Source organism: Pararge aegeria, chromosome 23 (genome assembly GCF_905163445.1).
Source record: "Pararge aegeria chromosome 23, ilParAegt1.1, whole genome shotgun sequence".
NCBI lineage: Eukaryota > Metazoa > Arthropoda > Insecta > Lepidoptera > Nymphalidae > Pararge > Pararge aegeria.
The window spans coordinates 11,285,989-11,307,413 of record NC_053202.1 but is presented as its reverse complement, the minus strand read 5'-3'; the positions used below and the strand labels follow the sequence as shown (position 1 = coordinate 11,307,413).

Genomic DNA, 21,425 nt, shown 5'->3' with positions numbered 1-21,425 from the left:
ATATTTACTACACAAGTATACAAATATCAATTTACAAATAATTTCTATTATTTACAAAATTAATATGAATCTCCTGAAAACTGGATCCCGGTTAATAATTTTGTACTAAAAATAAAAATTAAAATATCTATACATTTTACTATAATATGATTTGGTAGGTACCTACAATAAATGTTTTATATAGAGAAACAAAATTAAACGTTACATTTCATTAAATAATACATAATTTTATTAAGTAGACGCTTAGGATTATCTTAAAACTATATTTACAATATAAATAATTTACAGTTTAATTTTGAAAAATAATTTCCATCGGAATAATATTTAATCTTTTTTGGGACTAATGCTAGTGGAATTTAAAGAAATTATTTGTTTCATTATTTAATGTAGCTATCTAATTTCGTCAGCATTATTTATAAACGGGTCGTACTAACAATAGTGTTGTCTTGTCATAATTTTGATTAATGTGTTGTCTGGCCTTTATTATTAATCTCGGCGTACAAACAGTTTAATTATTCTTGTCATATGAAAATGTAGTTGTTTTATTCGGTATTTTAATTGTTGTCTCGACATCCAGCCCGTAAGGGTGAGCGAGTGAAAACACGGGATTTCTTTAATGAGTTGGCTAGCGAAACGCGTGTCATGTTGGCACGGCTGTTTGCATCGATAACACAGCCCATAGTATATTATAAAAAATAAGCTTAATTTGCTATACTCCACGAACAGCAGGAGAATCTGTATGGTGTAAATTATAATTTCTTCAATTCGTATACTCCACACCAAACAGATCCTCGGCAATGTACCCTCTACGCACGTTTCGCTCCGAAATCGGAGCATCCTCAGGAAATGTTGACTTTACAATGAATAATTGTTACGACAATCACAAAGTAACGCCTGCTTCTATCCAATCTATCCAATACAGCCCTTAGTGTATAAAGGCCATTGCGAATCATATAGACACCACCAAGATTAGAGCATACAAAATGTCGCTTAGCTAACAATACCAAGTCATATTAGCATAGTTTTTTAGAGATACAAGAAACTGTTTTCTTATTATGTTCCAAAATCGAATGACAAACCTGTCTGTAATGTTAAAAATCAAGATTTTTCATAGCAAGTTGATGGGGCCTATTTGATGTTTGCTTAATATTGGTATTGTATTGGTATTTAATTTTTGAGGTATTCTTAGCGACTAAAAGTGAGCTTTATGTGGTGCAGCATAAAATAAGTTGTTAAAAAAACAGTGAAAAATAGACGACGATGTGTAACTGACAATGTGTTTCCAACTAGGCAATACTTGTAACCAGCTACCCCGCTTAACACTTGTTGGTAACGCGTAATAAACTTGTTGACGACGCGAGGGCAACTCGTCAACAGTGCGTTAAACGTGCGATACTGTGGTAGGAGTGATAGTCGATGTAGAATTGTTCGTCGTAGCTTTAACAAGATTTGCTTGCTCGCAATCGAGGAATCTTTATCGAGTATGGAAATATTTGAATATCGGAGTAAAATGGATCTTAAAGCATTGCGTTGAAGCTCAAATTTGCCTAACATTTTTAAGCTATAGCATTTGACAGAAAGTTTGTAAAACAAAAACAGAAGTACTTACAGGAATTTTTACACTGAAACGATTGCCTTTAGGTTCATTTTACTTTGATTATTTTATCAAACTATGACACGAAGTGTCCAATTGTAATCTTCGGATAAGTGTCGCATAGCTTATTCATAGAAATAAAGAAAGAGAGTGACAAAACTTCAGTTTGGGCTAACCGACACTTATCGGAAGATGGTGAAATAGGCCCTAAGTTAACTACTCGTATATATATATTATATACGCATCCAAAACATCGCAGAAATGTATACAATACCGAGGGACATTTAAAAGAACAGAGAAACTTATTAATTTAAAAAAATATATAATTTCGCTGTCAGTTTAAATATTTAAAAAAATAGCGTTAATTCTAATATAAATTAATAAAAGTGAATATTTATTATGCAATCATACTTAAACAAACAACAGTTACCGACAAACTTTTACAAAATCAAGTTTTATACCAATTTTCTTTAATATCCAATTCAGTCTCATTTTAGGTAACCAAATTATATAAAATTTAAACTAATGAAGGTGTACACTACCATTGCTTAAAGCAGTTATATTTCAATTTTGTTGACGTAATAATTTCTAAACTAATGACAGTTTATTTCGGGGCGTTAGTGTATGTCATATAAAACTGTAATCTTAAAATAATGCTGTGTTAAGCCATAGTGTTAAGCCCCCAGTCATAATTTCGATATCATTTTTCGAACTACTTTAATAATCGATTTATTATTGTGATAGTAAAAGTGAATCGGCGATACATCAATTTCTTGGAAGTAGTCAATTTATTTTACGTAACAATAATCATCAAGACTTTGAATTTCATTTGAATTGAATTCTGGATACCAATTTATATTTAAAAAAATACTAATCGCTACGATTCACCGTATCAAAATTGAATATTCCATATAATACAGGATTAATCATATTTAGTTTCTTGTTTTACTGCTCTTTATTAGGCTGTGTGCTGAGCAGCGCAGAACTGATAATGGTAACCATAGTACAAATGCTTTCATAGTTAATCGGAGTATCAATAAGGAAGGGAAACTTCATTGAGCGATTCAGTAGCGCATTTTTCTAACGCGTTGCTGCATTGCTTCTTTTGGCTGTAAGTCGCGTTTGCAACGCGCGACAGTCGCGATACAATCGCACAGCACCGAATCAGCGTCATTTTTGCATCGATACAAAGACGCGACTGTATTGATTAAGCATTTCTGCTAAAGCATATTGTTTTCGGAAACTGGGTGGGAAAATAGCGCGGGAGCAATCAATGTCCTGTATCGTGACAGTATCGATGCAAAAGCGTGATGGTCAGTGGATACGTGGCGCAGTTATTAGATCAGCATCATCGCGACTGTCGCGCAGTCTTTTTGAAACTATATCGCTACTGAATTGCTGCAACTTATGTGTGACCTTCCAAGTTCTACTATGAAGAGGCGGGAAAGCGAGCGAAAGGCGAGATGACTTACTAGATATAATATATCTAACGAGCCTAAGAGGAACACCGCAAAAACGGTACCTAACGGTTTTTATTGACTGTATAGAACGAGAAAAACGGCTATTTCTATCAGTTCTATGATGGAGATTCTTTTGTGAAACATCTTAGCGGTAAAAGCTGGGTATAGTTATTATTTTATCTTACTGTTGCCCATTAGGCTGTGTATTGGGTGAGGGTGAGTTCTGTACAGATGATTGCATGAGATGCGGTGGCATCATCGGTAAGGGTCGCCCCATCAAGGGGTGGGGGAAGTATTGCTGCAGCGGATGGGGATACATGTGGTGGGGATGGCGGGTAAACTGCGCCATCTTGAGCTTCTCTATCTCCGCTTCTTGAACCCTTTTCGCCTTTGCGCGTCGGTTCTGGAACCAGATTTTGACCTGTAGACAAAAAGATAAATAAGAATCGAGTCAAGGATCACTATTTGTCAGCTTCGTTTGAAATTCCATCTGATTTATCACTAACTAGCGGAACCGGCAAATTCGTCTTGCCCGGTAAAGCAGCGCCACCTATTGGGTCCAATTTTCTGGGTGTTTATCTATATATTATAAGTATTTATGTGTATTATTTTCATAAAAATATTCAACAGCTATCTTAGTACCCATAACACAAGCAAACAACGTCTACGTTGGGGCTAGATGGCGATGTGTGTATTGTCGTAGTTTATTTATTTATATTATAAAAAAAAATATGGAATCCAGCTCTCCGAAATTGCCTACAATTCAGGTATACGAACATAAACAAATTCTTTCTCATGCGATCCGTCGCATGCTTGCTAATTGCGAAGCGGTGATAGCCCAGTTGTTACAATCTCGACTTTACTTTCGGGAGGCCAAGTTCGAATTCCAGCAACTCTAACTTTTCTGAGTTATTTGCGTTTTAAGTAATTAAAAAATCACTTGCTTCAACGGTTTGGGAAAACATCGTAAGGATAAGAGTTCTGACGTAATAACATAATGTTTTCAAAGGTGTGTGGAGTTCACCAACCCGCACTGGGCCAGCGTGGTGGACTACAACCTTAACCCCTTCTCATTGTGGGAGGAGACCCTGTAGTGGGCCGGTATTGGGTTGACATGGCGATCCGTTGCAAGCGACTGTCGACTCATATTTGCATACATAAGTTTTCGGTTTACTAACCTGAGTCTCAGATAGTCCAAGAGAAGACGAAAACTCTGCCCTCTCAGCGATACTCAGGTACTGCTTGTCGACGAACTTGCTCTCGAGAGCACGGAGCTGTTGCGCCGTGAAGGGGGTGCGGGGTTTTCTGTTTGGCTTGTGTTTGCGGAGATGGCATTTGAGTTTCGGTGGCTCGCCGTTGGCATCTGTTGGCAACAGAGAACAAATTTTTATTAAAACAGATTTTAAAAAATAACTGGCACAATAAATATTGATTTTGTTTAGGTACATATTTAATATCTATATCAGTCATATATAAATTATATTTGTGTATGCAAAATTTGAGCGTTGATATCCCAGTGGGTTGAACATCGATTTCACTTTCGGGGAGGCGAGTTCGAATCCCAGCACGCACTAACTAAGTCTAACTTTCTAAGTAATGTGCGTTTTAAGCAATTAAAATATCACTTGCTTCAACGGTGAAGGAAAACATCGTGAGGAAACCTGCATGTTATCTATAATGTTTTCAAAGAGTGTGTTGAGTCCACCAATCCGCAGTGGGCCAGCGTGGTGGTCTACGGCCTTAACCCCTTTTCATTGTGGGAGGATACCCGTGCCCTGTAGTAAACCGGTAATGGGTCGATATGATGATGATACAACACTTTGCATTTCTATAATGGATTTTTTAATGTAATTAATACGGTGTTAAAAAGATTAAGATTATAGTAAAGTGGTGGATAAATTTAATTCAATTACGTTACGTAACTATTGAAACTACAACAAGTTAAATAAAACACGTCGTTGTTTATATAGAATATGCTATTTATATAAAGTATCGGATAACAAACATTTAACAATCGGAGCAGTTACGTTTTGTTCCATTGGCGGAGTACAATGCCTGAATTACAATTTGCAACGATTTAATAATATCGATATCACCATCGATTTATATAAAATAATGGTTGGAGAGTTATTGTGCGATTGTAGACTTTTTTATTTCTAGGCCTTGACTGTAATCTCGCCTGATGGTAGTGTTGATGCAGTGTAAAATGGTAGGGGGCTGCCCAGTTGAGGGTATGATAGTTATAAGCTTTATCCCTAATCGGTTTCTGAGCGACATCGTACCGGTTACGCTAGTTTGTCGTTGTCTTTGTCGTACCGGAACGCTAATTTGTCGTTGTCGTACCGGTGGTAACTAGCCTCGGCCAAAGCCACCCACCCGTCCGGACAAGCAAAAATTCAGAAATTTTAATAACCCAAACTGCCTACCTGCCGTGGATTAAAGCCGGAACCGCTCCAACCCAACCTAACAGGTTAGCACTCTACCATCTTAGACTACATCTCCACTTACCTCCAGCTGAGATTGCAGTGAAGTGCAGTAACAATCCATACTAATATTATAAATGTTAAAGTGTGTTTGTTTGTCCATCAATAACGCAGCAACACATCAACGTATTGACCTGAATTTTTGCATAGAGGTAGTTTATGAACCGTAGAGTGGCATTGGCTACTTTTTAACCCGAAAAAAGCATAGTTCCTATTGGAAGTAAGCGTATGCCTTTTTCCGGCGTACAAAGGTCTTGAAATAGTGCATTGTTCTCATTGTTGGCCTATTACTCCTGGCAAAGTTTTTTCAAATTACCACGCGAGCGGAAAGCTAGTTTATAATAAATTACCAAAAACTTTAATCGACATACCTTTGCCTAAATTTAAGATAAAAATCACTGAATGGCTTATGCTTAATCAGTTTTATAAGGTACGAGTATATCTTAAATTTAAGGTTGAAATTATTGTGTTTCTAGGTTTATATTTTAGTTTACTTTTTATGATTTAATTTTAAGTTGACATTGTTATTTAATTTTACGGTTTTGATACCTTATCTTTTGACGTTTGTATAAAATGGAAAAATAATTTTATAATTAAGGTGTTATTATAATTTGTACACATATACCATATCGATTGGCGCAGTTTGCAGCGACCCTGCTCTCTGAGTCCAAGGTCGTGGGTTCGATTCCCACAACTGGAAAATGTTTGTGTGATGAGCATGAATGTTTTTCAGTGTCTGGGTGTTTATATGTATATTATAAGTATTTATGTATTATATTCATAAAAATATTCAACAGCTATCTTAGTACCCATAACACAAGCTACGCTTACTTTGGGGTTATTTATTTATATCATAACCCACACACTCTTTCGTAAGCGGCGAAAGTTTTTCTCTGCTTCCGAAATAGTACTGTGCATTTCTTCGCGGACTTTAAAAAAAAAACATAGAATGGCAGATTGTAGCATGGAACATGTTATGTTTTATAATAAGATCAGATTTGTTAACCTATATCACTCAAAATACAGATTCGATTTCGAATTCTCTAACTAGTAGTAGATTGAAATAATAAGAAATAAAATCATTTAACTTTACCCTGCTTTGGTAATAAAAAGCCTAACATCACTTCAACCGATTGAAGTCCACGGCTGGACATAGGTCTTTTGTAGAGAATTCCAAAATCAACGGTCCTGGGCCGCTTGTTTCCAGCGGCTCCCAGCGACTCGTTTGATGTCACCTGTCCACCGCGTTGGGGGCCGACCAACGCTGCGTTTACCTGTGCGGGTCGCCATTCCAACACCTTGGAACCTCAACGTTCATCGGTTCTCCAAGCTATGCGCCCATTTCCACTTCAGCTTTGCAACTCGAAGTCAAAGTCAAAGTCAAAAATATCTTTATTTAAGCAGGCCCATAGGTGGCACTTTTGATGCGTACATAAGAATTACACGGTAGTGAGATGATGGCGATAACCACATTTGTAAACTTAAAACTAAAGCAACGAGGGTTTCAAACGCGTCCTCTTCTAAGAAGAAGCCCACAACAAACTTAGCCGGGTGTTTTTTTTATCACCATCTCACAATGTCATTTAAAATTATTAAAAGAGCAACCTGGTTAGAGCAATAATTCACACCCAAGCTTTTTTATCGATTACGTAGTCCTTTATACTATAATAGGACATTTCTATAAGCTTACGTTTAATACAAACTTTTTTAAGAGACATCTCCAAGAGGTCAATGGGTAGTTTAGAGCTGAGCTATCTCGGTAACTCTGGTTCTTCTACGGATCTCCTTATTTCTGATTTGATCACGTAGAAATACTCCCAACATTGCTCTTTCGGTCGCCCACTGAGTGATTCTGAGCCTTCGTATGAGGCCCATAGTAAGCGACCTAATAATGAATGCCATGATTACGAAGGCATCGTATACACTATTAAGAACGCTTTAGACAAACGCCTTAGCTGCAATGGTATCCATTGTTCACTAGGGCCGTAAAGTAATGTATGTAATAGTCCTCGAGACAACCCATTACGGCTATTTAGTAAGCTGTTTCGAAACGTAACAACTCAATATGCAGCGGAACCCAAGTATGCGTAGGGTTGCCAGATTATACAGAGAGGAATATTTCAGGGGAATATTTCAGGGGAATATTTTGACGATCTCCCTTGCGCAACGGTGAGCGCTGTGAATTGAATTAGGAGGTTCCAGGTTCCCGGCAGAGGCGATTTGGGAATTTATAATTTTTAAATTTTCTCAGGTCTGGTGGGGGGTTTTGGCTGCGGCTAGTTACCACCCTAGCGACAAAGGCGTGTCGCTAAGCGATTTAGTGTTCCGGTGCGATATCGCGTAGAAACCTGTAAGGGGTATGACGACCATTCTCCCTAACAGGTTAGCCCGCTACTATCTTAGACTGCAACATCACTTACGTTACTAGGTATAATCAAAATATAGAATCAATGACAAAATATAAATAAGTATATGATTATTAATGATTAAAACAAAAGTGATAGTGATAGAGATAAGTGTAGCCCTAATAAATAAAGTAAAAATAAAAAAAAATTGTAGCTTTGTACAATTGATTTTAAATAAGATCTTTATGAATTTCGTAATAAATAAATGAGCTCTCGTCGCTTGGTTTATTATTATTATCGATGTTTTCAAAAAAACTAAGCTAAAACGATAAAAATCCTACGTAATGCTATCGAAAATCGATAATATAATAATTTATGCTCAAGTTTGGTGCTTAAATTTTTTTAATGGATCATAAAATTGGCGATAAAATAATATTTATTATTACGTAAACCGGTCAATCATAAAAATTTAACGGGGACAAATTAGATAACACAAAACTTCGATCTTTTATGAATAATGCGAGTTTTAACTTCAGTGTGATAAGACAGTTTATGGGCAATAAAAACTAATTAATATGTAGGAACTAATTGACGCGTTTATATTATGTTGATTGATTGTATGTTGGTTAGAAAGTTTGATAGGCTGAGAGGTTATGAAAATTAAGCGTAATTTGCTATACTCTGCGAAAAGCAGGAGAATCTGTATGGTGTAGGTAATTTATAATTTCTTTATCCTTATGCTCAACTCCTCCTACAGATGTTGATTTTGCAAATGAATAATTGTCGAGTTAAAAATTCGCCAAATGGGCCGCATAATCTCCTGAGGATGCTCTGGTCTTGGAGCGCAACGTGCGTAGATTGGCGAAAATCTGTTTGGTGTGGAGTATAAGGATAGATTCTCTTACTTTTCGCGGAGTATAGCAAATTAAGCTTAATTTCATAATATATCATGGATTTCCGCCTGCTTCTATCCAATAGGCTGAGAGGTCGTGACCCCGAAAATTGCATCAAAAAATTATTTTTTTTACTCTAGTGTATTATGCGAAATAATCAACTCACTAATGTTGCCAGTTTTGTTGTTCATAATACTCCAAATGTTAAGGTAATATTTCCCACTATAAGTAAGCCCAAGATTAAAACGAGCTAGCGCACCAATGGTACAGAAACAACAGTTTCCCTGCCCGAATTCGGCCGCGGTGGTTAATCTTCAGTTAGATTTTCAAGGTTAACAATTATTCATTGTAAAGTCAACATCTGGTGCGTAGAGAATACATTGCCGAAGATGTTTGGTGTCAAGTTTGCAAATTACACCATACAGATTCTCCTGCTTTTCGCGGAGTATAGCAAATTAAGCTTAATTTTCATAATATCTACGCGGTTGATATTGTAGTGCAAAAATGTGTAGGTGTATTTTCTATTCCCGCAGTCCCATAGTGCCATGGAACGGCAGCTGCAACACGACTGAAAAGATATCAGGCGCAGGACCGACGCCGTTACGTACACTACGAGGCACGGGGGTGAATTACTGCCAATTTGCAAACTCCGGGCATTCCATTTAACTATCAAGTTGACTACTTATTGATGGGTTTGTTTAATTTTTCTTTTTATATTTTTATCTTAGTTCAGTAGTTAAATTGAGAGTTCTTCTGGAGTGTTCATTAACAGGAGCTATAGAATACACGAATTCATTCTGTCTATTTATTAACCTACTTTTGTCTGTAGGTATATAATACAACAAAGCCATAATTTTTTAGTTTTTCTTATAGTTTTAGTTTAGTCTTTAATTGCCATTCCTTTAAAGTTTAATTAATAGTGGTTATAGGTACTAAGAATTTCTGGATAGAAAAACTCGATACTATTCGCCCGACCCGGGGATCGAACCGAGGATCTAGTGTTCTGCAGTTGATCATGCTAAACCACTACACCAACGGGTACAGTAGGTGATTGTTGAATGTGACTAGCTCTTACACTATGATACCTAATGAGATAAGTCGATCAATTTACGCAAATTAAATCGTAAGCAGTCATTCATAACAGTCCAAGAATACACTAGGTATATACTATGTGTTGTTTATTAATATTATAATCGTAATATTAATAAACAATGATAATAAAACGATATCTTTTATATTCAAAACATTGAAGGGGTCACATGATATATCGTGACATTATATGATTTCATTTGGTTTAGCGAAAGTGACCGCTATTTACGAAAATAAAAAAAAGGTACTCTATGGGCGTGTTTAATAAACGAGGGAGTAATTATGTCCCGTTTTTTTAGCTCTAACAAGCTGTAAAGGATTTTAATTTATTTTATTTTACTTATCCTTATCAACTCATTACCGCGATATTACAGGGCACTAGTCTCCTCTAAGAATGCGAAGGGTTTAGGTACCTATAGATAAGTAATATTTGGAATTCGATAAGTCGAAATTGTCTGCACAATTACGAACATTCATAACAGTAAAACCACACAATACAGGTTAAAATTCGCGAGCATTAAGCAGTAACAAGCGCTAAACATATCAAAGGAAGATATATGAACCCCGGCGCGGGAGTTAACGATTTCATCGTATTAATCCCGTTGTCAAACACGACTCGCTTAATAGCTAATGGGCCACAAAACGCGGGAGAAAAGTAAATTATGTGACAGCCGAAAAAAAGTTCATGTGTATTAATGTCACGTTAGACGTCAAAGCGGCTGCCGTCACTGAAATAGCGGCTGGCTGACGACACACTTGCGACTGTCTAAGTTGTCTGTCTGCCGTAATTATATATTTTTTGATTTTTTGATAACTTAGGCATTATGATTTATCGACCTTTGCCTCCATGTCAGATGTTTATATTTGGCTGTACGGTGATATACCTTTGCCTTATCCCTATGGGAAAGAATAAAAAATCTAATATTTCTATTCTCTTTGTACGGGTAGAGTTCTTCCCGCCATACCTAAAAATGGAACGTAAAAATGTATGTCAAGTTGTTTATTTAATAAATTGATTTGGAATGATTTAAAAAAAGTATTATTATATCGATTGCTATTGAGAATCCTAATGCATCTTTATATTCCTTTTAATAAAATGGTGCGTCAGTTAGTATCTTGATGTAAAGATGTCATTAGGTACGATGTTTTGGGAATAAAATGGGATCTTTTTATGGTTGTTGGGATGACCATTATAAACTGTAATTTACATGAATAAATTAATACACTTTTATTGTACATCACAAAGTAAGTAAGAATAAAAACAGAGGCAGTGTTAAGGTCTGCTACCAGAAGGGAAAAATCAAAACAAATGAAAAAAAGATCAGTCAGACCGCTATAGCTGTCTGGCGTAATTCGTCATGAGCAGGTCGTGGTCATCGGTGACGCGAACCCATAAGTTTTTTTCCATACCATTACCAATATTATATTATATTCCCATACATTTTTAGTGAAAATATTTATAAGCATTATTAAATAACTTGCAACGAAAGTTTTAAAATACAAAAAGCAATCTGTAAGAGAAAAATTATAATTTTGAATTAATGTGCGATATCTATGCATAATATTGCACAAAAGGATTGCTCCGTCGCTGAATTAAAGGAGAACAAAACAAAGAACAAAACAATGTATCAAATAGTCTAAAAATAAAACATAATGAAATAAAATCAATTAAAACATTTCTCCGTATGGAAGAGCCCTAAGCCATACGACTGTATAGCGCCTTTTAAATATAATATATGCTCGAGAACCGTCTACTTCTCTGTTAATTGTCTAAAGAGATATCGATGCAGATGCTTACATCTGAATTATGCTCGCCTCCTTAATGGCGTCGAAAGAATTACGAGGCATTTTAAAATGTAACTACATTTACTATTGTCGTACATTCATCCTGTCAAATATGTAGACTTGGCTTAAGAATGCATGATTGATGCACTCTGCATTGCAAATGCATTAGGTATTTATTACGATCCATTGTTTATTTATACAATATAATTGAATATTGTGTATTTAAATAATAATCATCAAATTATATTTCATCTCTAGTGATGCAATTATTATAATGATTAGTTACTGACAATGACAATGAAATTAACGTATAAATAAGAGTTTTGCAAAAGAGCAACTGCTGAGTTTCCCGGGTTCTTATCTTTACGTGTATAATTATTCTGCCAGTGTTAAACTACAAACAGACAGATAGAAGTATGCCATCGTAGCAGGTAGATATACATATTTTGTGCAATATTTTACTATCAAAAATCAAAATGCATTCAAAAAAGCATAGCGGGACTATTGAGCCTCAAGTTTACAAGTTGAAATATAGGTAGGTTAAAAAAAATTGCAATAATATTCCCATATCAAAAACAAAAGATTAAATTTATAATATGAGTTAATCTTAATTAAGAATCCAAAAAACTTTAATAAACCAAAAAATAAATAATTATGTAGATAATGTGTATAGAGAATTTATAGTAGCTATCGACTGAAAGTTCTGCGGATAATAATAACGGTGGACTACTGTTTTGTATGATTTTTAAATTTTTTGAAGTTATCTGCGCTTGCGCAATTCAATATCACTTGCTTTAACGGCGAAACGCGAGGAGATTTGCACGCCTGAGAGTTCTCCATACGTTCTCAAAGGCATGTCGCATACGTGTGGTGGACTACGGCTAAAATCCTTCTCATTCTGAGTGCAGAACCGTGACTGGTGGTGGGCTGGTAATGGTTTGATGATGATGATGATCAGTAAGCATAGTCTCAATATATTTGGATGCGTAAAAAAACATCTGTTGAACCAAGAATACGCACTTACGTACAACGTAGAACGCACGCTTTTCTTTTCTTTAATAACATTGTCCAATGATATTAATGCAGATAAAATCTGAATGCTCATGAATAACGAGGCTTTTAAAAAAAATGTAACTACATTTACTGTCTTGCGTTAATTCCGTCAAATATGTAGACGCAGCTTAAGAATTTATGTTTGACACGCATTGCGTTTGTAGCGCTGCTTCTTTTTTGTTTTACAATCCATTGTTTTTTTTTTAAAGCTATTTTAATAACTATTAATCTGATGCTTTTAATACGTAATTGCAATCTTATAATATAGTTATATCCACTAATAACTTTTATCCAACAATTAACAGTAACAGTAACAAGTAACAGTATGTATACGCTTTTATCCAACAAGTAACAGTATGTATACACAGTGGCGTGCACTTCATACATGCACAAAAGCTCTGCATACCCTAATTTTTTTGTAAAACTCATTAATTCGAAAGATTGTTTCATTTTATGGCATCTGCCTTCTTTATGCATACCCTGGTCAAAAACCCTGTGCACGCCACTGTGTATACACTTATATTACAAAGCTGAAGTACTTGTTTCTTTGTATTTTTTTTAACGCGCTTATCCCAAGAACTAATAGTTCGATTAAAAAATACTTCTTGATTAGATTTCTATTGAGGCTGATATAATGTAATTACGCTACAACTTTTATTTGCAAGAGTGGGTGAATCCACGGGGCTTAGCTAGTATTTACATTAACAGAATAATCAACATGTTATAAGAATATCAATAATCACAATAAGTATATTTTTATATTTTTTTTGTTGGTTTCTTTTTTCACTCGGGCATAAAGGAAATGTTATATTTGATTTGCTACTCTTTCATGATTTTAATTCACTAGAAATAAAAATAAATCAAAAGCTATTTTAGAACGATATGTTTTGACGGCCGATTGGCACAGTTTGCAGCGACCTTGCTTTCTGAGCCGAAGGCCGTGGGTTCGATTCCCACAACTGGAAAATGTTTGTGTGATGAGCATGAATGTTTGCCAGTGCTGGGTGTTTATATGTATATTCTAATTATTTATGTAATATATTATTCATAAAGATATTCATCAGTCATCTTAGTACCCATAACACAAGCTACGCTTACTTTGGGGCTAGGTGGCGATGTGTGTATTGTCGTAGTATATTTATATTTATATTTACCTTTGACCACTATTTCAAAGAACTGTAATTAATAAACCTTACAAACAATCACACACTCTCATTTATAATATTAGTAAGGATAAGATATAACGCGCGCTAAGCTTAAAAAAAACAATTTAAATATTCTGACCGTACTATTCCAGTACCGCTAAAAAGACAGCTGATATATTAATGAGCGCGTTCGCTTTTTGTGCGAGCTGTACCATTAATCGTGCGAGGCGTGGTATGTCATTCATTCCGATGGTTTAAACGGTTTGCGTCTTGACGTTTTTGTTGTCTGTACGAGGGAGGCGGGAATTCTCGGGAAACTTAGTCTATGATGAGAACGATGTGAATATACATAGGGTTTAAATAAACGACATAATATTCATCAGGTTTTAAACAAAAATATTTAAAAACAAAAAAAAATTAGACCGTGACAAATCCGGTATCAAATTGTCTTTTTTAGAATGAGTAGAGTAAATGAGATCAAATTAAAAAAAAAAAAAAGTTTAGAAAAACATTTTAATTAAAAATAAATTGGACCTGTCCGTACCATCTTTAAATCTGTCAGAGCTATATTACGTCTGAATACAAGTTAATAAGTTTACCTACTTTTTATAAAAGTCAAAGTCAAATATTTCTTTATTCAAAAAGGCGCATAGATGGCACATAGGCGTAACTAAATTCGTAAACTTAAAACTAAAGCTACGAGGGTTCCAAACGCGCCCTGGTCTAAGAAAAAGCCTACAACAAACGTATAGCATAGAGAGTTAAAATTCGAAGTCCCTCGTTCCTAGTAGAAAAAAAAGCCTATCATATTACTGTCCATGACGTAAAAATCGGTGCTTACATAAAAAAATCGGCCTCCAACTCCTTTTACCATGAAATAATGGTAGGATATTGTTTTGAGTATAGTTGTAGTTATAAAATCAAAACGGTAGGTAGGTACAAAGAAGCGGACGCAGCGAAAATATTGCCCCTTTTGTAAAAAGGAAGCAAGCGAGATATAAATCTCGAAATCGGCCCGAACAAAGACCAAACCATTAACAACTCTTCCCGGATTCCGTACACCCACAATATATATTTTTTATATGTTTTTTAATATATAAATTATCTTGCGATCAAACGAAGTCCTTTCGGGGCATTCAATTTAATGGTGGCCATAGAACACGAGGAAGCATTCCATTTAACTATTAAGTTGACTATTTATTAATGGGTTTGTTTAGTTTAATTTTTCTTTTTATATTTATATTTTTTTCCTTAGTTCAGTAGTTAAATTGAGAGTTCTTCTGGAGTGTTCATTAACAGGAGCTTTGAATACGCGAATTCGTTCTCCCTATGTATTAAACTACTTTTGTCTGTATGTATATATTATTATGGCTTTGCTAGTTTTTCTTGTAGTTTTAATTTAGTATTTAATTGCCATTCCTTAATTTAATTAGGACGCGAATTCAATATTATTTTCATTACGACAGAAGCTGGTCTGTTTTTATTATTCTCTATGTTAAATTATGTATGTTACTCGTATGTTGATTTTATAAATTTAAAATGCATATAAAAGTTTCGCAACCGACAGGACCTGTGAACCTGCGACTCTCTGGCAATCGCGGCCTGAGCGCTTTAACCAATTAAGCAACGTCTCTCCTACCGTCGATTCCGAAATGAGTAAACGCCTTTTACATCAGTCTTATAGCGTATATATATATAGGTTCAAATACGGTCGGTTCTGAAAATTGTATATGCATTTTAAATTTATAAAATTGATAATCTTCCAAGTGTGGGTAAAACACTAATTAAAATTATATTAACTTTATAGAAGATAACTTATGTTTTTGGCAACGAAGCCACATTGTCTGCAAACTAATTGGGTAAATGATGTATTGTAGGAAATTTTTAACCATAGTACCTTTGATATAAGATGGTAAGATAGAATCACAATATCTAGCAACAGCATTTGGTTTGTAATTTTTTAATTTATTTTTGAATGCCCAGTCTTATAATGAATCCATACTCACAAACTTCCTGCATTCATCATATTAGTAGGATGATACACATATCCTATATGCCCAATCGATTGGTGGTGCGATGTTACTGATAGGATTGTTAATAAGCGCAGCCAAAGCTATGTGGCTACACCAAAAGAGAAGTCGTAATCAGTAACTCAAATGTAACTTAACGGAAAAATTCACTGTGAACTTAGTAGCCCTATATTTAGGAAGAAAGAAAGAAAAATCGTATTTATTGTCACACATTTGTGTCATAAAATTGTTAAAGTATAAAAAAAGATGTGTGACAAAGGAGCTGGCTCAGTATAGCTGCATACTAAAACGCGCAGCACTGGTTTTCAGCCAGCCCCATTATCTTCGTCTTTATTTAATCTATTAACCGTAGAAAGGGTATATCTTAACCCGATCTATTGGTAGTGCGACTTTATCAAAGCATTATAATTAGACATGGACAAAGCCACCTATGAGAATGAGTACAACAAAAGAGAAGTCGTAATCAACTCAACTCTCAACAACTTACAGAAAAATTTGCAGCGAACTTAGTAGCCCTATATTCAATCTATTAACTGTATAGTGTGGTTACAAATAGCTCTATTCAATGGAGTATTAACGTTTTGGCGGCGTGCCAATGGCTGACAACGGTTGACTACTTGTTCAAAACGCCTCAACTGTGATTTGACTACATTTAAATTACTAATGGAACCTACACCAGTGTCGAATAAACACAATATTGGAAGTTTGGGAGGTGTGACGAAACGCAGTTAACACTTTGTTTATTTTTCTAAAAGTTAGCCTTTGTCTGCAATCTCACCTTTTGTTAATTGTAACGGGCTAACCTTTTAGGGATATATTTAATGCATGCACCTAATCGGTTGTCACGTGACATTGTACCGGAATGCGTAATAGCTTTCACTGATTTTTACGAGACGTTTGATTGATTTCTACATAAGCTAAAAATAATGGATCAGGAAACTACACCACCATAATATAATTATGCATATATATCCTAGATTAAATGCGGTGCAGTAGACGTCACTGGGAAATTCTTTAACTAGTCAGTTACTAAAAAAAGGGTCTCACAGGGGAATTTATTATTACCTTTTCTGTTCCTCACTTATTGACTTGCCATATACGATCTATTAATCGAATGAGGTGGTTACAAATAGCACTATTCAATGGGACATTAACGTTTTGGCGGCGTGCCAAAGGGTGACAAAGCATAACTACTTGTTCAAAGCGCCTCTACTGAGATTTGACTAGAATCTACTTTGTAAAGCTGTAGTTATGCATTTGCCTTCTCAGCTTACGCTTGTAAACTATTACAGAGTTTCCAGTAAAAATTATTGGTGGAAATTTTAAAATTAAAAAGTAGTCTAATAACTAACTGCGCCGTTGTCAGCTGGTTAGCATGTTCGACTAGATTCCAAGTACCTAGGTTCGATTTTCCGGTCAGATTCTAGATATTGAGTTTTTCTGGTACCAGGGTTAGTTAAGGCCAGTGAGCCCTATCACTAAAATGTGATAAAAAAATTAAATAGATGGTAATCAAATAAATATAAATATAATAAATAAACATACTACGACAATACACACATCGCCACCTAGCCCCAAAGTAAGCGTAGCTTGTGTTATGGGTACTAAGATGACTGATGAATATTTTTATGAATTATATATACATAAATACTTAGAAAATACATATAAACACCCAGACACTGAAAAACACTTAATGCTCATCACACAAACATTTTCCAGTTGTGGGAATCGAACCCACGGCCTTGGACTCAGAAAGCAGGGTCGCTGCCCACTGCGCCAGTCGGCCGTCAAAACAAATGATTACTATAATCCGCGATAAATAAGAACGTGATGGTTTTAGTTCAAGAAAGTTAAGGAAAAAAACGCGGACGAAGTCACGGTCTATGGCTAGTTTACCTATGTTTAGATCACTAGGCACTATTTCAGGGCATTGCTGGAGAGTTTTCTATATATCATTAAAAATTAAAAATTTAATGAAATGTATTCTCTGTAGGCTTATTTTGAAATAATTTCTTTGAAATATCAAGATATTTTACATTATATCAAAGACACCACAATTCTATTGTGTGTCGAACTTTCATTACTAACTCAAACAAGTTTATTTCCATGAGCAAATAAATGAAATGAATAGATTTTTGTTGTAAACTCTACAAGTGACGAAAAGTAAACGGTGAAGCAAAAGAACGCCGTTGCTGGCATCGGTACACAAACGCAGCCATGCTTTTGTTGTACGGTAATTGATTGGGAATGCTTCTATAATTAGGAGGATGACTTGTAGACGGTACTTCGCAATAGGGTAGTCACAAGTGAGGTAATGTAATGTTGTTAATTTTAATTGTGATGATGGCAGATCAGCTACCACTATACCAAACAAAATTTGGTATAGTGGTAGCTGATATTCATTTTTATTCCCATAAACAATAAGTTTCTTTCGGGAAATGGGATATAAATTTTTATTAATATAACTTCATAGGTCCGTTAAATTTGAATAATTCTTTTTAAATTGAAATTGCATACTATCAAGCATGTACCGTTTTATTTTAATAAGGATCTGATAAATATTGTCGGAGATAAAGGAAAATTGATGTCTTCATAAATAACAGCAAGTCGCAAGGCATATAGGACAACAGGTATATAGGATATGTGTATCATCCTTTTTTTTTTTTTTTTTTGTCGTGGTGGAAAAGCTTTATGGCTACCTCTGTCCTTTTGGGCAGGACAGAGGTTATGTGGGACTCGTTTACCCGAACTAAAAACCACCACGGCATGTCCCTCTCGTTGGATTTATTGGACGTCCGGGGAACCCGTTGTACACTTCCCAGACGTCTACCAACAACCCCAGCTAATTGCGAGGGCTACAAAGCTAAGGAGGAGGTGATCAGGACAGATGTGTATCATCCTACTAATATGATAAATGCGGAAGTTTGTGAGTATGGATGTATGGATGGATGAATGTATGTATGTATCAACTAAAATAATGACAACTTCCTAACTGAGTATAGCAAATAAAATAATGAAGAGTACAATATACGATCATAATCGTATATTGTACTCTTGTTACGTTGGATCCGATCTATTCTAGCTTTTTGATTGACTCGTACGCAGAGGAAGTCGCGAGGGTCCGCTAGTTACCTAAATATAGTTTTTATCGGCTTCGCAAGCTAAAGTTGCCATTAAAAATCACTTTAAGTGATAAGGCCGCCTTTGCACCCTAGCACTAAGCACTATTTGTGTTTTAATGCAATAAAGTTTTTCTCTCTATGATGCCTATCAAGCAGCTTTTATCATATCAAATAAAAGCACACCAGAAATGTCGACCTTATCACAGGCACTTATAAAGCGTTCATATAATATTTAATTCTAGTAAAAAGCACAGCAGAAATGTCGTCAAATACGAGTATAAAAGCTACTCCTCATGACACAACAAGGAGTGTATTTTAAAAGCATTAGCAAATTTATCGCCCCATTCTCCAAATGAGTATTCAAATCCGTTTCCAAGAAGGTTGTCATAATTTACGGTCCGGCCACAATGCGCTCGGTTCGATGACAAATTATCTAATTCGCCACGCTTTTAATTAAGGCTGTTTAAAAAAAAGGAACAATAAATAATGTTGTCTGTAATCGGTTTTTTATGCTGGAGATAATCCGTTGTTATAAACTAGTCGACGTAAGCTATTATTTATTGAATAAAATATGAAAGATAAAAATTAATTTTCGATTTAGTCCGTGAGAAAAATGTCGAGTTGCATAATCCAAGGTGATTGATACCTACTGGAGTTATGTAATAGGGTTTACTTTTGTGTGTATTTAATCTGGTCACAAAAATATACATACATATGGCCAAACAAAATCCTTGACTAGTAGTGTATTTGTTTATTGATATGTTGATCCTTGTCCTTTAATCATTTATCAAAGCAAAGTAGAGCTAATTATTTATGTACCTGCTTCCAAAATACATGTTAATTCAGTCGATGCTGAATCAGGTGGTAATTGAACAATTATAACGGACTTTAAAGAAATATTTTAAAAAACATTGATGCAAAATTTGATATACTCGTAAGTAAACATTTGTCATCGTCGATTTAAAAAGTCTTTTGTTGGCTCCGAGTACAAAGAAAAAAAATTTGGAAAATCCAAAAGTGCACGCCTCATAATCTCATTTTTTTCACAATAAAATTGAATTTTTTTTAACTGAAACTTTCAATGCTCATTACAAATTTTTTTTTTCATATTAATTATTATTCATTTTTTGGAAACAAGACACGGGAATGTCATAATGATTGCACATTGAAAGTTACAATTAATATTAGCTAGAATAATTACATGGAAATTTAACGACAGTGAATTGAACGCTCATATTAACTAAGAAATTATGTCGTGTGTTATTTTAGATAATTAAAAAAAAATTATTCCGATACGATAATTTTTTCGACCAATTTTGATGCCACATACACCCGTCCATACACGGACTTCCAGAAAAGATTATGTTTAATGTTATTATTTACTATGTTAAACAAAAAAACTGTTATTGAAATGTATTTTATGTGCCTGACAAATTATTTGACTTGACATTAGTGTACTCAAATTAACCTGTAAGTGCAATATAAATAACAAAAAATCAATTTCAGTTTCGAGAAAACTGCTTTTTTTGAAATGTCGAGAGTAGAGCACAACCTCAACGCTTCGCTTATGAGGCGTGCAATTTACCTTTCCCTTTTTAACATTGGTATTGTTTTAAGAAATAAGTTCAATTTAAATGAAATGAAACGTATTTATTTGAATGAATGAATGAATATACTTTTATTGCTCACCTCAAAAAGTATAAAGAACAAAAAGAAAAGTATAACAAAACAACGTATACAATTTGGCGGCCTTATCGCTACATAGCGGTTTCTTCCAGGCAACCAATGGAGAAGATAAAAAACAGTTACAGAAAAAAGTAAGGTGGTGTCTATATACAATATACATATACCCATAAAATACTTATTTCATCACTTAAATATATACATATAATATAATAAATAATTTATTATTTATTTTATTATATGTTATATATATAATAAATAATTAATTTGTATGAATATGTGATAAAATGTTCTTAACAAAATAAAATATCGCAACATATCCGGTCAGGCAACCCCAACATACAAAATTTGGTCAATTATATATTAACAATCTAGATCTGAGGCTTAAATTGCAGAAATTCATTAATTGAATAAAATACATTGCACAATGGCCACTTTCTCAATGTATTTTATTGCTTTGAATATCTTTAAATACATGGCACTACAGTTTTTCAAATACACGGCTGTCCTAGGGCTCTTATATTAATCTGTTTTTCGAGTGCGCCTTGGAAATAAATCAGTAACCTTCCTAAAGAGAATCTGGGTTAGACTTAATAAAAGTTGAAAAAAAAAAAACAAATAAATTGTAAAAGTGTGATCATTAAGGTAATTATTGATTAAAAATATTCACCAATTCACCGTAATCTTTAAATCAGCACATTAATACAGCTATACTTAAATATTTACAAAGTATTCGTCCTAAG

At 34.6% G+C, this 21,425-nt stretch overlaps 1 protein-coding gene across 1 annotated transcript in view; it reads right to left on the bottom strand.

Annotated features, from left to right (window-relative positions):
• Nucleotides 1–3,154: 3,154 nt before the first annotated feature.
• Nucleotides 3,155–21,425, bottom strand: part of LOC120634292 (muscle segmentation homeobox-like) — a 37,085-nt gene continuing 18,814 nt past the window's right edge. The window contains exons 2-3 of the mRNA XM_039904783.1: nucleotides 4,233–4,417; nucleotides 3,155–3,475 (exon numbers count right to left, since the gene is read on the bottom strand). Coding sequence (XP_039760717.1) covers nucleotides 3,236–3,475; nucleotides 4,233–4,417 — 425 coding nt within the window. The 3' untranslated portion in view covers nucleotides 3,155–3,235. The remainder of the gene's footprint in view (nucleotides 3,476–4,232; nucleotides 4,418–21,425) is intronic.